Consider the following 15,494-nt stretch of genomic DNA (forward strand, 5'->3'; position numbering starts at 1 on the left):
TCCCCCCAACCCTCACCGCCCTCCCTCTCCCCGCTCCTAGGCGTCACTGAAGTCCAGGAAAATTATGCTAATGAGGACAAACGGCTCTCACAAAGGGGCTCTCTTTCTTAGGAATCCGTTTAGGAAACCACCTTACCCTGTGCCCTGGACGTTTCCAGTTGCGGGGCGAAGGGATGACGGAACCAGGAGAAGAGAGTTCTCCAGACTTTGGGCAGTTTACCTCACCTCACCTGCCACCCCCAATCCAAGAACCTCAAAGCCAGTATCTGGGGAGCTGGGATAGGGCCTCCTTTCTCGGGAGACTGCCCCAAGAGCCAACTGGGGTGTCTTTGGTTATATTTTTTAAGTAGAAACCCTTGAAATCCTGGCGGCTGGGAGGGAAGTAGCCTGGGGGAGATGCAGGTTGTCCAGGCCGTGAAATGGGACACTCTGGGCTCAGGTACACACAAAGGTGCTAGAATCCTGGGTCTCCAGCTCTTCTGTGCCCATTTCACAGTTCAAACACGCAGCTCACTCTCAGGCAAAGACAGATAAAGTTCTGACCCCCCGCGGGAACGTACACCTATATTTTCTTCCCTAATTGGTGGTAGATAGGGACGCTGAGCAGAGCAAAGGCCCGATGTGCCTGGTAACATTGCCAAAACTTTAAGGAAAATGGATGGTCTTTCTCCTCCTTAACGCCTCCCTCAACTCCCCAGATTCAGAAGTGAACTCTGCAAGGATATGTGTGTGGCAAAAAGAGAGAAATGGAGCTTTCGTGCAATTCCAAGGTGTCAGCGGCCGGTCCTTCTCAAAGGAAGGTGTTAAAAATATAAGTAGTATGTTTAAACTGTCAGGGAGCCAAAGTGTCACCTTAGAGCAAAAACAAAGCCAAGGGAAAAGGGAGAAATCAAAAAGCACTCCGGGCCAGGGTGGCCTCATGCATACCAATGGTTTTTGTCATTTATGGCTGGGCAAGATTTATGACTCGGCGCCCCAAAGCTGTAAACAGAACACAAAACAGCAAACACTTGCTCCTTATGGCATATTGCTCCAGCGCGACTTGAAAGGGGTAGCCAGGCAGCGTAGGAGGCGAGAGCCGCCGCAAAAATCCGCTGGGCGGCATTTTCTCTTCAAACCGGCCGGGTTGGATGTGGCATTTGAAGAAAGAAGGCGTGGGTCAATAATCAACCCGCACTTTCTCCTCCAAACTGCTGACGCGACTCGCCGCTTTCTCAGCTAAGCCAGCTGCCGGGAAGGCCAGCTCTTCGTGAGAACCTGCCGGGGGAGGGGATGGCCCAGGGCGCCGAGGTGAGGGATGGGGCACCCCGGGCGCATACCTTTCCGCCGGCGCCAGGGCTGTGCCGGCAAAACGCGGGGACTGGACCCGCCGAGCCGCCGGAGCCCTGCGAAAGCCGGGGCGGGAGCTCGGGCCGGGCCTCCACCCGCCCCCGACTAGGTGGCCTCTGGGCTGCGGGCTGCGGGCTGCGGCGGGCAGAAGTAGGGCTTGGACCTCAGGACTAGGGTCTGGCGGCCTGGCACGCAGACTGCCCGGGTCCAGGCCTCTCTGCTGACATCCAACAGATTGGCTTTTGGAGCTAGGCAGGCGAGGTGATTAAAAATAATAATGTATAATAGCTGACGGATTTTTGTTTGTTACTGCTTTTTAAAAGAAAAATATCGCCAGTCGATTTCCACCGCCGCTGCCGCCGCGCCCTTTCTAGGTAAATCCCGCAGCCATGCACCCGTCTCTGCCAAAACCGCTGAGGTTTTCTTTGGGGAGAGGACCCCTTAGCTGCCCCAATACCCCTAAGTCCCATGCCCCCGCCCCCCATCCCTCGCCCATGTGGACTAGAAGAAAACATTTTCTCAGCACTAGAAGAATCTCTGGAACAGCGGAGGTGCGCTGGTGCCTTTCTACCCTTCACAGGGGCCTCTTTGTGAACTTATCTGCGAGGGCCTGTGGGTGGCTCCACGGCTGGCTATGCAGCCAGGCAGGAAGGTGAGGAATAACTGTTGGCAAGAAGAGGCATAGAAATCCCAGATTGGGGAGGAAAATCAATGAGGAAATAAGCTTGCCTGTGAGGTTGAAGTTGGCATTTTGAGGGTAAAAGGGGACTAGCCTTTTTTAAAGAAGTATAGCTGTTGTTTAGCTATGATGGAGTGGCTTTAGGTCTTTCCGTGGAGGAAAAGCCAACCGGTTCTCTATAAACGCCACTACTGCCTTCTCTCTGTGCACACTTTTATACAGAGTCAGCTCAAGAGTCCATCCCTAGATATTTATTCCGCGTGCTGGCACTGAAGCGACAATAAAAAGATGCCTTTAACAAACCTCTTCTATTCCCTCTCTCATTCTTTCTAGCGAAACTATATTATTTATGAGTCTTTAACTGGGTCAAAAATGTACCAGAACTGGGTCATAAATCATATGAAATGCTGACAAGTAATTGAACAGCAATTAAAGCTTACATTTTATTTCCAAGGGGTGTTTTAGAGCACTTGAAATGGCCTCAGTTAAACACGGTTAGCGCCTGGGCCAGTAGCGGGGGAGGGCTGAAGCAGCCCTTCCGTCTGGGGAAGTAAATCCCACTCAAGTAGGGGAAACCTGATTTGATTTTTTTTCCAGTGCAGAACGAAATAAGATTTTTTTTTTAAGTCAGGAGACAAATACGATTCCCGACTCCTTGTAGGCATCTGTTTTCTCTGCTCCAAGAGCTTCAAGAGCAAAGGAAAGCGAAGTTTCCATCACCTTTTCAGGGAGTTTCCATCCTTTCCGGGAGTGCTGGGTCCCTAAAGCCCAGTTAGCTCAGGCTTTCCCAGTAATTTGGAAGCACACTGTTTAACTCTCTGCCCCCATTCTGGCTACAGCACCGTTTCTGGGGCTCTGAAACCGTTGAGATGTCTGCCTCTGCTTTCTGCAGAATCTGCCTTCAGACTTCCCTCCAGCCCAGGGCACACCAGCCAGTCCTCCAGCCCTCCTAGCTGGCTGAGGGCGTACAAGGGGGCGCCCAAGCCTTGTGCATTATGAAGCCCAAACGCAGCTCCAGCTCCCTGCTCTCTCTGTCTCCTGAATGTTAGAATAACAGAGCTTCTGGGCATTCAGCACGCTTGCCCCCACCCCAAGCCTCTCCGAGATCTGAGCTGTCCTTCTCCACCCCTACTCGGGCAGAGGGTGCTCAGGGAAACAATGGCTAGTCCTCAGGGTCTAGCTCCTTCAGTCTGGCAAGTGGGAAAGCGCTTCCTGCAACCCAGCACTGAACAAAGTGGCCTGAAGCACCATCAATAAAATGGCAGCGCATCTGGACGCTCATTGATTTCCCTTTCCCAGCTGCTCTGGCTGTCCAGGTCAGCCCTCACCCTCCATCCGGGCCGGCAAACACGGCTAAATGGGGCGCGATCCCCCTTCTCCTTCACTCAGCCCCCACCCCCTCCAGGCAGTCGTGTCCAGCGAGCACAGCGTGGGCCACCTTGGCCTGAGCCGGCGCTTTGGGACCCTCCCTCTGCCTGGGGCTCAGCTTCTGGGACTCAAGCCCCGATGCAGTGGACAAAGCCACTGGAGCGTTGGAGGCCACCAGGCCCACCTAGTAGCCCCCGAGTGCCCCTTCCTTTACAGCCCCCCCAGTACTTTCCAAGGAATTAAATTCAGTCTGAGGCGCTACTGGGGATCTTTCAAATGCTTTCGGTTCTAAGGGAGAAACAAAGGGAGAGAAGGGCTGAGGGTCCTGTCCCTGAACAAGGGTCTCCTCACCTGACCTTTGTCTCTCACAGCCATAACTCACTCTACATATGAACAATCAACGGAAATACCTTAAAATAAATTCCATCCTCCTGGTGTGGCCTGGAGTCCCATCGCTAGCTCGCCCAGAACTGCTCCATGAGCGCTGAAAACTGCAACCCGCTAGGAAAGCGCTTTCCGGAGAAGGGGCAGGAGAAGGAGGAGGTGGGTGCGAGGGGGTGGGGGGAAAAGCTCTCGCTCTGTAGAGAATCTAGAAAACGTAATCACAGGCAAAGCCCGCCCGGGTCTCCGCTCCAAATGCCACAATAATGTGCTGTATTATGTGCTCACGTGGTCATACGTCAACTTAAATCCTTCTATTTGAAATAGGGAATCACTGAAGGAACTAGGTTTCCAAGCAGAACATTTAGCTTTTGGGGAGGTGAAGCGGGGGACCTTGACCAGCAATGGGGAAGGGAAGCACTGTCTAGGGCAGTAGGACGTTGGGGGCATCTCCTCCCACCCCAACACGTGCCACACAAGGCCACTTATCTCCACTTATATTTCTTTACACATGATCCAGACACAAGGGAACAGCAATTCTATCTCCATTCTTATAGTCCACGGAACTTTCCTTACAGTCTTCCACTCACACATAAACTGAACCCAGAACACCCAAGCACTCTAGTCTCCCCTGGCCCGCTGGCCAGTGTGTCAAAAGGCAAGGCACTAGCCCTGTTTCCAGAAGAAAACCCAATAAGGACTGGCCTAGTCAGTGGACTCCCTAATGGCCTGCCATTGTATGGAGTTTGCTAACACCCACACCATACACCACAGCCACTGGAGAAACCCAAAAGGCCCATAATTACCTGACAAAAGGCGGAAGCACCTCCTCCAAGTCCAGTTGGTTTTTTTCGACGGGAACCCCCTAGAAGAGAGATGCTTGGGTCTAGAGTGGTGGGTCAGGGTTTGCTAAATCTGAAGGGACCAAGCGCCCTGGCCAAATCTGTACTTACACATTTCCTTAGTGCATAGCTCAGTGATACATGAAATTATAAGCTTCTGATGATGAAAAATGTAAGGGGAAATGATCTAATTGTCTCTGCAAGAGAGGAAAAAAAAAAGAACCAACCTTTGCTGGCATCCCTTGAATTAACCTACTAGACAATCTAGGACCCTCTCTGCAGACAAGTCTGCCCACCCTCCCCCAAGACAACTCTGTGTCCACCATCAGAAACTGAACTGGACCAACTCAGCTCAGGAAGAACCTGGCATTACCCCTCCCCATCCCACTCCAACTCCTACCTTCTGCTTGGTGACACCATCCACTGACTTTAACACTTCACCCTCTCAGGAGCCATCTAAAAAGTTCCTCTTTTCAGGTCTTAGTTTCTGAACTAGGGGAGTGCTCTGAGGTGGTAAGATCCTCATGCCATATTCTTTTGTTCCTCGAGAGTAGGTCTTCAGCTGGCTAGGCCTCTCTAAGTGTGAGGACTCACTTGTAGCAGCTGCCGGAAGCTGTGCATGATTCCTTCCCTCCTCTCCTCCCCCACAGAGGAGCAGAAGAGGCCTGGTGAGAATGTAAGGCCCTCAGCAAAGGGGCCTGGTCATGGGGATGTCCAAATCACAAGGGCAATAAAAGAGGAGGAGACCGAATCCCTTGGAAGTAAGCCCTGGCCTAAGCTAGAGGTAGTGTTCCAATAAGGTTCTGTCTGTGGGATAGCTGGGAGAGAACCTCTTTGTGAACTTTCCCAGCTCTGAACGAAGCCACAAGCTAGAAAGTAAGAACCCAAAGTGAAAACCTGCTTCTCTCACGTTTTGGGGGTAGAGGACAGGACCAAAGGTTGGTTTCAAAAAGCACTCTCCAGTTCCCCGAGGACTCAGACAACTAATACACTGTCCTCTGCTCCCCTTACCCCTCCACACACACAATTTCACCCTGAGCTCTCCAGATAGCCTGGCAAACCCCTTGCCTGCTCCCAACCAAAGTTTCTGCACAGGCTTCGACTCAAAGATGAGAAGGGGCCCCCTTCAGAACTCTCAGAGCAATCTGGAGCAAACCAAAACTCCCGAGGCCATAAATCAATGGGAGAAGTCTTTGGTACTGCTTCAGAGAAATGCCTTAACGCCAGCAAGGCCCAGCAGCATCTCAGCTCCAGCCAGGAGCCTCTATACCGCTATTAACAGCCCAGTTAATGCTCCAACTGCTGTTTAACAATTAACATTAACGACTTGGGGTGGGATGGGGTGATTGGGTGGGATGTGAAGGGAAAAATCTGAGCAAGTCAAAGGAAATTTAACTTCTGAGGTGAAAACAGCTTCGCTATGAGACCTTGGTCTGGGCAAGCCCCCGGGGAACCAGCAGCTGAGAGTCCTCCTTCACCACTCTGAAACCCACTTTCCTGGAGCAAGGCTGTGGGTCTTTTATGGTTCAGTTCCAGAGAACAAGAATAGAGATGCTCAAGTATCTAAGCCCAGGTTGGGAAACCCAGCTGCCAATCCCCCCTCTCCTGACTCCCCCACCCAACCTGGCCAGGGCTGGGGACACATACCCTGGATCCGTGCACCAGAGCCAAAATAGCCGTGAAGTTGTCTTGGAAGGAGCAGGTGACCAAGGATACAGAGCTTGAGTCAATATTTGCAAGGCTGTTGGCAGATTAGCTATATCTGTATTCAAACACTGCAATCTGATTTCTCTGTCAAAAATACACTTAACATTTTTCTCCCTTTACTTTAGTGGTTTTTCTACTCAGCGTTAGGTAGGGCCTTCTTTGCTCACGGGGTGTGTGTGTGTGTGTGTGTGTGTGTGTGTGTGTGAGAGAGAGAGAGAGAGAGAGAGAGAGTGAGATAGAGTAGATTATAGATCATTATTTAACATGAGATATTTCCTGTGGGTGCAACTACAGTACAAATGAGCTCCAAGTTCTCTGGACACATATGGATGTGTATATCATTTTATACACATGGCCGCAGACCTCTGCAACTATTTACACATGCAGTGGTTCTGTTGTGTGCAGAGATGCAAATCATAAGTACACACTGAGTTGCAAATTCCTGAAATGCTCCATCTATACTTGGTATAAACAGACATACAGTAGCTGAGAACGTAACCAGCTTTACAATTACTCTGTTTACTTCCTATCTGATAAAGTAATAATTGTATCTAGAATACCATATCAGTCTTAGAGCAACACTGAATAGCATGTTTTGATTAATTAACAACCTGATATCTATTGTAGGAGCAGATTTCGGGGAAGGCTGAGGCCTAGGGAATAGAAGATAAAAATCTCAGAAAACTTTTTAAAATAAGTAATTCCTGAAAGCACAAAGCAAATCCATTCTTTCAACCCAAGCTTTTGAAAGCTATTCCAGCAGCCCCTCCCCCAAATAGGCACCAAATTTATGGATCTTTTACAAGGTAATAAACCACAGTAATTACTTCCCTGCATCCCAAACTAAGAGAACAAATTAAGCCAGAACTTGAAAAGAATTTTAAAGAGTTTTCCCTTGTTCCAAATAGGAAAAGAAAACGCCGAGACATACAAAACTCGTGCTTTTCGTATAGGAGGATCAGCGGATCAGCCCGGCTAAAGAAACCCAGAAGCCCAGCTGCCTGCGATGGTCTACACATTTGAAATACAGCAACTTCCTTCGTGCCAAGAAAAGGCAAAACGATAGAAGAAACTGCAAGGCGGCGACACAAGTTTCCTCCACGCAGAGCTGGGACTGGCCACAACTGCCGAGCTCACAGTCTCCGCAGGCGCCGCAAACAGTCCACAAGGAGAGCAGCCCACGCAGCGGCCGCCGCGCCAGTGGCCTCTACTTGCTTTTGCCCTGCTGTTCCCTGTAGCGGTTTGGTCTGTCTGGGGCATGCCGGAGGGGACAAACACACCCTTCTGAGCCCCCTGCCCCACACACAGACACACATCTTTGGTCTATGCAACCGCCCCTCCGTACGAGGTCGGCTTTGGGGCAGAGCTTTGTCCGCTAGAGCCCCGCATTGGCTGGGCGTGCAGCTGAGGGGAACCAGCCCCAAAACTCCTCTGAAGTTAAATATTGACCAGCACCTCTTTCAAAGGGCATGGGGTTGCAGCTGCCACGGAAAGTAAACTCCTGCCCAAAGGCCCGGTGCGAAACCCGGGGCAGTGAAGAGTTTTGACGCAGCGCTTACCTCGAAAGATGTCGAAGACTGAACTCGAGAGTGTCTCCAGCTCCGAGCGCTCAGGGAACCGCCGTTTCCGGTGTCGGGGCGCTCTGCGGACAAACAAACAGCAGAGGGTGAACAGCGGCTGCGGAGGAAGGGAGTTGGAAGGCCGGAGGCCGAGACGAAGGCAGCGCGGGCACCAGGGTGGCCCCCGGGGTGACGCGGACACGGAGGAGTCGCCAGGGCACTCGTCCATGCGGCTCACTCATTGCTTGAAAGGTTCCGGTCTACAAATAGCCTGAAGATGATGATTTATTTTTGTAAAATAAATACATACTCCATCTCCGCACCCACACTCTTTTTTTTTTCTTTTTATGGGGGGGGAGGGGAAGCGGGAAGAAAATGGACCAGACGGAGGAAGACAAGAAGGTGGAAGAGGCTTTCTGTTGGTGTCCGCTCTGCTGCGAGAGCTCCTCTCGCACCTCAACTTGGGGATGTGAATGCACGCTTTATTTTCTTTTGCTAACAAAGGGAAGCCTTGTCTGGGAGCATTCAATCACGGACTCTCCTGAAACCTCACTAATAGTGTTCATTTCTGTTTGGCGCGAAATCAGATTCCAGCTCAGCCCATGGGCTGGGGCAGTCTTGTGAGGTTTTGTCTTCTGGTTCATTAAAGCCCTGGGGCATCCTTTCTCCGTCCCAGTGGGCTGGCTGGACCACCACAGTACCCAGTCCCTCAGAGTAGGCCAGTTATGGTTTCTGGAAGTGGGGGAAACGGGGAAGGATGCGGGCATCAGACAATAACCGATCTGGGGGCCCTACCCAGCCTCCCTATGCACAGCAGCCACGAGCCGCTCCAGGCCCTAATTCCGCTGCAGCCTCATTCCTTAAGATATTTGCGACCCTCTCTTGCTCTCTAACTAGCCAACTTTCGGGGGATGGGGGAAGACTCTGAGGAGGGACAAAGAATCCTCCTGTGCGTTGGGTTCAGGCTTGGAGAAGTTCTTTGCTGGGCTGGGACTCTAAGGGCCGGCTGCTTCCACAGCTCTGTCCCTGCCCCACTAACCCTTCACCCAGGCCTGGGTGGCATCCCCACACTCCAGCCTGCCTAAATTAGCCCCAGTGGCTGTCCCGCGTCCATGCAATCCTGCTGATAGTACCAAGAGAGGCTCCCAAATAGCCGGTAAGTACCCTGACCCTCAGGCTTCAGGGCCCTCTAGCACACTGAACAAGTGGCCGCACACCAGCAGTAGCTGCCCTCTGCCACCACCTCGACCTGCAGGCCCCATTGTCCATCAGGCACTTGGGACTCAGAATCCATGCTGGGCCCTTTCTCTTGTTCAGACTTGCCCTCTATGTCCCCAAAGGGAGCGCCCCCTGGCCTTGGGGATCCTGGCCTGACCCTGAGCAAGGTGGGGCTTAGCTACCCTGCACATTACCACTCAGCTTAGCCCCAGACGGATCTGCTGCACCACGATCCACCACGACACCCCCCACCCCCTCACGCTTAGGAGTATTGTCATTATTACGGTGAGTATTGTTGTTGCTACTTCCTTACCCCCAAGTCAAATATTCATGGCTGCTGTTCCACCATAAATCGTTCAGACTAATGAGTCACAAAGAGATGCTGCCCAGGTCTCTCCCTCTGCAATGGCCGCCACCACCGCGGCCTCTCTCTCCGCGTTTTTGGCGCTCGCCCGGCGCGGGTGATTTATGAACACCGGGAAAATTGGACAGAGCCGCGCGTCCGTTCTGTGGTATCTCTGCAGCCTTCCCCAGTGTGAATCGGAACATTACCAACTGTCTGCTCATCCGTCCCACTTCATCACCAAAGCCAAGATGTGACCGCAGAAATCGCGAGCCCGAACTCACGTTTGCCCGGACGCGGCGCGCTCCACAGACTCACAGAACCCCTGCAGGAAAAGCCCCAAGACCCAGCGTGGGCCCGCCAGCTCCGGTCCTGGCCGCTGACGGCCTCTCTCCACCACTCCTGAAGGAGTTAAAAAGCCTTTGGATACAAAACTGAGTATGTGTGCTTTTAAAAATCAAATAGGAAGTTGGGGGACTCACTTCTGAGAGATTCATTCCTAGTGAAGCCCTGACGACTCCGATCCATTCCTGATGATCCGCATTAATTATTTAATGAGTCACGTGACCACAAAGATTACAATTTCAATATCTCCCTCGAACAGGCGCTACACCTTTATCTGCTGCAACCAGGATCCTTGTTTAACTTTTTTAGTTCCCAGGCCTCCGAAACGCAGATGCCCGCTCCCAGGCAAGCCACCGCCATGTAAATCCCAGGGCCAGCCATAGTAGAATTAGTCATTCCAGGACTAGGAGAATTGTGGACAGTCAGGTGCCCTGATGTTGGTCCCCTCCTGAGCCCAGAGGTCAGCCCACCTGTCTCAGCGCACTGGCTAAAGCAGTTTGGTTACATGATTTCCCCAGCTGCTTTGGTGTCTCATCAGGCAAGAAACCACCCTTCTTCCCTGGCTTCTGGACACCTGTGGCCCTCTGTTTCAAGTGTAAGCTCAGATGCATATGTCCATTCCAGGCTGCTGCAGAGAAAAGATGTCTGTACACTTACCCCTACCCAAGGTGAGACCAAAGACTCTGTTCAAACTACACACTCATTAACATAAAGAACGTGAAGGGGAAGCGTTCAGCTGCCTCAGTTTCCTCATTGGTAAACTGAGAAGACTGAACCAAAACAGCCTCCAGATCTCTTTTGCTGCTGGACATCCTTTCAATCAGGGGATCTCTTTTAGCCCCAGGAATCAATCCCAGAGAGGGTGGGACTGGCCTGAAAGCAGGGGTGGGGGAGAGGGGCCCCCATGAGTTTGGGGCCTTGAGAAGAAGAGATGCCAGAGTTCCAGGACTGAAGTTTCTGACTAGAATGTTTCACAACAGCGCCAGCAGCCTCCCTGATGCTATCAAGGAGTTAGAACACACTCTCTTCCTCCTCCTTCCCAGCCCTTACTCTATGAGAGAGGAAGCAGTTATTCTTGGGCCAGCGTATAATATAGACAAGGGGCAACAGGAGCAGCTGTTGGGAAAGGTAAGCCTGTGTTCTTCAATACCAGCCCGCAGCTAGGGATGCAGAGACCAAGAGAGTACAAAGAACAGCCTATTGCCTGCACAGAGCCAACGCATTCACACAGGAAGTCCCAGGTTTCTGTTTGCTACAGTGATTCTTCGGGGGTTTTTCTTTCTTTCCATTCCAAAGAGCCGTGGATATGTTTCTATGTTGAAAGGGCTGTAGAAAAGGCAGTGGTGAGAAAAGCAGCACAGATTGGAAGCTCAGGGAAGCAGGGGGACAGAGGAGAGATGGTGATACTCATCCCATGGGGACGAGGCTGAGAAGTGGGGGGAATGTGGGCACCCTGGGACAGGTGAATATAAAGTCAAAGATGCTGTGTGGAGGGCCCACTCTCCACATATCTAGGTAATCTTCCCAGGAGGTCCATCCTGGGTATTAAGTACTCTACGATACCTGTCACAGTTGAATTCCTGCTGTAATAAAACACCGGGTATATCGTAGATTTCAGCAAAACTAGGAAAGAGAGCCTGAAAAGTGCCATCTCTCTTCATGGGGGAGAGTGTTAAGTACTTAATTCAAACTGTGACCATTAAAGTGTCTCCTATCCGATTAGGTTGATTTCAGATGTTGACAAAACTTTTACCTCCGGAGTCATGCGCAGTGTGGCTCTGTGACTAAAGCAGATGAGTGTGTGTTAGAGGGAGGGAGGGGAAAAGAGAGAAAGAAGAGGGGAGCATGTATAAGGGTCATTTTTGTAGGAGGCTTACAGAGCTTACGCAAAATACTGTCTTTAAAGGCCAAGGGTTTGAGGGGCCAGTAGGGTCCGCTTTAAAAAAAAAATTAATGAGATAGAAAATTTGTCCTCTGGGTGAACTCTTATGGTTGCCCTAGCAAGGGGCAGACAATGAACGATTTTGAAGCACAAAGTGGGATTTTCTAAGCTGTTATAACAAACTCCCTTAAAGACCAAATCTGAAGCAGGCAAAACACTTGAAGAAATGACATAATCATTTGGATCATTGTGGGTAACTTTGGCTTTGTAAAACTTACCAATACCTTAATAATCAAGACAGCTTGGGCAAAAACTGCCATTTTGTTCTGGGATATTAGAAAAACAATCTCGATCCTCTTTTTTTCCTGGATAGATTTAAAGTGAAAGAAAATTACCCCTTCCACCCCTATACAAGTGCCCCCAGTATGAAGCTAATGAATGCCCCCGTACCCCTCCTTCCTCACCAAGGAGAAATATAAGAATTTACCTTAAATGATGATAATCTGCCATTCGAGGTTTTGCAGCTCGACACTCAATTTCCACCAAGAGTCTAGGCATTTTTTGAGCAGACAGCCAAGATGCTGGGTCTTCGCCCGAGACCACATTATTTTCAAGAAGATCCCTCGCTTCTCCACAGACTTTTCCCAGAGAATGCCTTTCAGAATTGCTGTTGAATTACAAAGAGTATTTATTGTATGAGGTGATTAATGATTCCTGGGGAAATTGCTATTTTCAGCGTGATTTAATTTCGTTTTACAAGTGAGTGTAGTAGGGGGAGGGTTAATAAGTTTTAGCAGCAGTTGCAGGGCCTCCAGAAATCCCTGGCACCCGTTGGCACCTTATAAAATGCACTTTATGCCAGGTTTGGCCTGACTTGGGAAGAAGTGTATTTGTTTGCCCCTGAATTTTCTTGGGGAGAGGAGGTGGCCCCTCAGAGACTGGTGTCCACTTTCCTCTCAGATCTGGTTTGCTCCCAGGTAGAGAACCATCACCCTTGCCTGTTATCACACACAGAGCAGCCGAGGCGAAAGGGGTAACAGCACTGACTACTGGCTAAGGATGGTTAGCCTCTGATGGGAAAATGTGTTTAAAAATCCTCTTGATACTGCAGAGGTAGGTGAGTTCCCCCCTCCCATCTCTGCTAAAATTGTTACGTGAACTAAAAACTACACTCATTCAAAGCCAGGTTACAGTTCTAATATTTGGGGGCTAGTGGCTGTTGGTTTTCTGAATCTTGTTGCAGAGTATTCCCTTCAGTGACAACCAAGTCTAAATCCTCTTTACTAATTTGTAAATCAGTAAACAAATACTAGGGCTATGAAGATTGAGAATGGGGTTTGATTTCAACCTTCTGAGTCTAGATCTCTAGGTTGCGCAGAAAGATCCAGGAGCATTTGAGGAAGGCGACCCTAGTTCAGAGATTGGCTTTCTTCCAGCACTTAATACTCCCAGGTCTACCTTGCTTAAGGTGTCATTATGCTTTTTCTTTCCTCAGAAGAAACTCTGGAGGGTGTACTGGGAAAATTCAGTTTATTTTGAAAGCTCCTGCTTCAAAAAAGAAAAAAGAAAAGAAAAAGAAACAAACAAAAATCCCAAGCTGTAGTTAGTGAAGAAGAGAACCTTATAAACAGCCAAGAAACAAAAAGCAATCTCAACTCTTTGCACAAACTAGTTTTTATCTCCAGGGGAACAGAAAGATTAAGCGTGAAGGTGCAACAAATACCAAAGAGACCACTTCTTTCCAAGTGTGCTCAGAGTTCAGCATGTAGAACAGCTGCAGAAAGTCCTGGGCCCACAGCACTGCGCAGTTTCACCTTTCACTGCAGAGAAGGACACGTTTCTATGCCTTACAGAGACTTGAAGCCTGAAAGCCTGGCCAAGTTTGGGAAGAGGAGCCCTCTCAGAGCTCAAGAGCCTTCCTGCTCTTTGGAACTTTTCCCACAGTGGGTCAAACTTGACAAGAGTTCAGCTCAAGTTGAACAAATTATGTGAGCAGTTAGTCCAAGTGAATGCAACTCAAGCCATCTACAGGAATTTTACATGCAAGGTCAACCATTTCAATTGAGATAATTTTTTTTAAATTAAAAGTAGGAAACACACAAATATGTCTCAGAACTTTGTTTTTTAAACGGAGTTTATTCTTAGCACATGTCTTTCTATAGAGCCACACCACAATTTGTAAAGTTGCACATGGGTCTAAATGCACTCTCCCTCCCCCAAGATTGTGCCTCAGAAAAAGACAACAATATCTCCACAACAATATTTTAAATAAATGAAAGGAAAGGAAACGAACGTGTCACATCTACCATCAAGCTCTGTACATTCTGAGAAATAAATAATCTTGTGAGGTCCACAATGTCTACTCATTTATTCAGTTCGGTACAAGCTTGTATGAGCTGCCTTAATGAGGGAAGGGGAAATAAGGAAGCTAGGAAAAGGGTCTGATTTCTTCTGCTTGCAACAAATATACACGTACATGTCCCCAGTCAGCATGGGTTGTGCGACTGACTTTAGCCATCTCAAAAGTATTTGATGCCAAGTGGCTCTTCTCAGGTACCCAAACCTGGCAGCCTTGTTCAGGCCAGCAGGTTGTCCCACTAGTCAGCATCTTGGCCATTGTCCTCTCTTGGGCGGCAACCAGCTCACACTCTTACCCAGAAAATGTCTTCTTTTTATTATCCTTTTCACCTTTTATTATCCTTTTCACCAAGCTGAGTTTTGTTTTGGGGTCTGTTGTAGTCCAGATGGGGAGGGGTGGATGGGAAAGGGGCAGAAGAGGAAAGAAAAGCATGTGAGGGCAAGAACTGGTCTAGAGCTCTGGAAGATTATATGGAGGAGGGAATGGGTGTGGAGGCGCCCTGGTGGGGGTGAGGATGGGGGTGCGGGTGTGGGCTCTGAGTTTGTGGTTTCCCCGGTGGGCCTGCTGAGGCCGAGGCCGAGTTGGAGGATCGCATCTTAGTGTTGGGCAGTTTGTGATCTTTCTTCCACTTCATCCTTCGGTTCTGAAACCAGATCTTGACCTGGCGCTCGGACAAGCAGAGCGTGTGGGCAATTTCGATGCGGCGACGCCGGGTCAGGTAGCGGTTAAAGTGGAACTCCTTCTCCAGCTCCAAGACCTGCTGCCGGGTGTAGGCGGTTCGGGAGCGCTTGGGCTCCCCTCCGTTATAACTGGGGTTGACTGAAAGCCCATAACCCAGAAGGAGAAAGCCAAGGAGGAGGGAGTGGAAGAGAGGGAAAAGAGGAGGAAAGAGAAGGTGGGGTGGGGGAAGAGCAATTGGACATCATCATTATATAATAACCTGACACCAAGTTCACGCAAGATACATAAAACGGCAAAGAAAATGTTTCACAGGCTATTGACAAGGGAAACACCCGAGAGCCATAAAGAATAGTGCTGGGCATTGGGGCTGAAGAAAAGCTTCAAAGACACATGGCCTGAAGCCTCTGCCAGGGCAATTAAATTTATGGGGGCTATAATTACTGCCCTAACAGTTTGGCGTCTCGTAAATCTCCCGATAAAGGGACCCCGAGTACAAAAGGATTCTCACGTTGGGATCAGGCGGCTGGCTGGCGCGCACACACCCACATCCCACTGTAGCTAGAGCCAGCTGGGGGCTCCCCTCCCCAGGCCCCCAACCCCTCGGCCTCTCCCCACGACCCCCGCCCCGACCCTGGAACCCGGGCTCGGTCCCAGCCCACCCTACCGCGCCTCCCCAGCGGCGCCACGTACCGGCGCTGACATGGATCTTCTTCATCCAGGGGTACACCACGGGCTCCTTGCCCTTCAGGCCCAGCGGGCTCTTGTCGCCCAGGAGCAGCGGGCACGCGGGGGCGCTGCCCC

General features: G+C 50.3%; 2 protein-coding genes across 2 annotated transcripts in view; both read right to left on the reverse strand.

The window, feature by feature from the left end:
* HOXA3 (homeobox A3) overlaps positions 1-15,494 on the reverse strand; it is a 30,922-nt gene that overhangs the window by 5,992 nt on the left and 9,436 nt on the right. Inside the window, 2 exon segments of the mRNA XM_024754981.1 lie at positions 7,866-7,948; positions 12,141-12,320. The gene's annotated coding sequence lies outside the window, so the exon portion shown is untranslated.
* Positions 13,793-15,494, reverse strand: part of HOXA4 (homeobox A4) — a 4,528-nt gene continuing 2,826 nt past the window's right edge. The window contains exons 3-4 of the mRNA XM_024755007.1: positions 15,384-15,487; positions 13,793-14,831 (exon numbers count right to left, since the gene is read on the reverse strand). Of these exons, the coding sequence (XP_024610775.1) occupies positions 14,479-14,831; positions 15,384-15,487 (457 nt within the window). The 3' untranslated portion in view covers positions 13,793-14,478. The remainder of the gene's footprint in view (positions 14,832-15,383; positions 15,488-15,494) is intronic.

The sequence above is a fragment of the Neophocaena asiaeorientalis genome, unplaced genomic scaffold (assembly GCF_003031525.2).
Source record: "Neophocaena asiaeorientalis asiaeorientalis breed wild unplaced genomic scaffold, Neophocaena_asiaeorientalis_V1.1 scaffold36, whole genome shotgun sequence".
NCBI classification, from domain to species: Eukaryota; Metazoa; Chordata; class Mammalia; order Artiodactyla; family Phocoenidae; genus Neophocaena; species Neophocaena asiaeorientalis.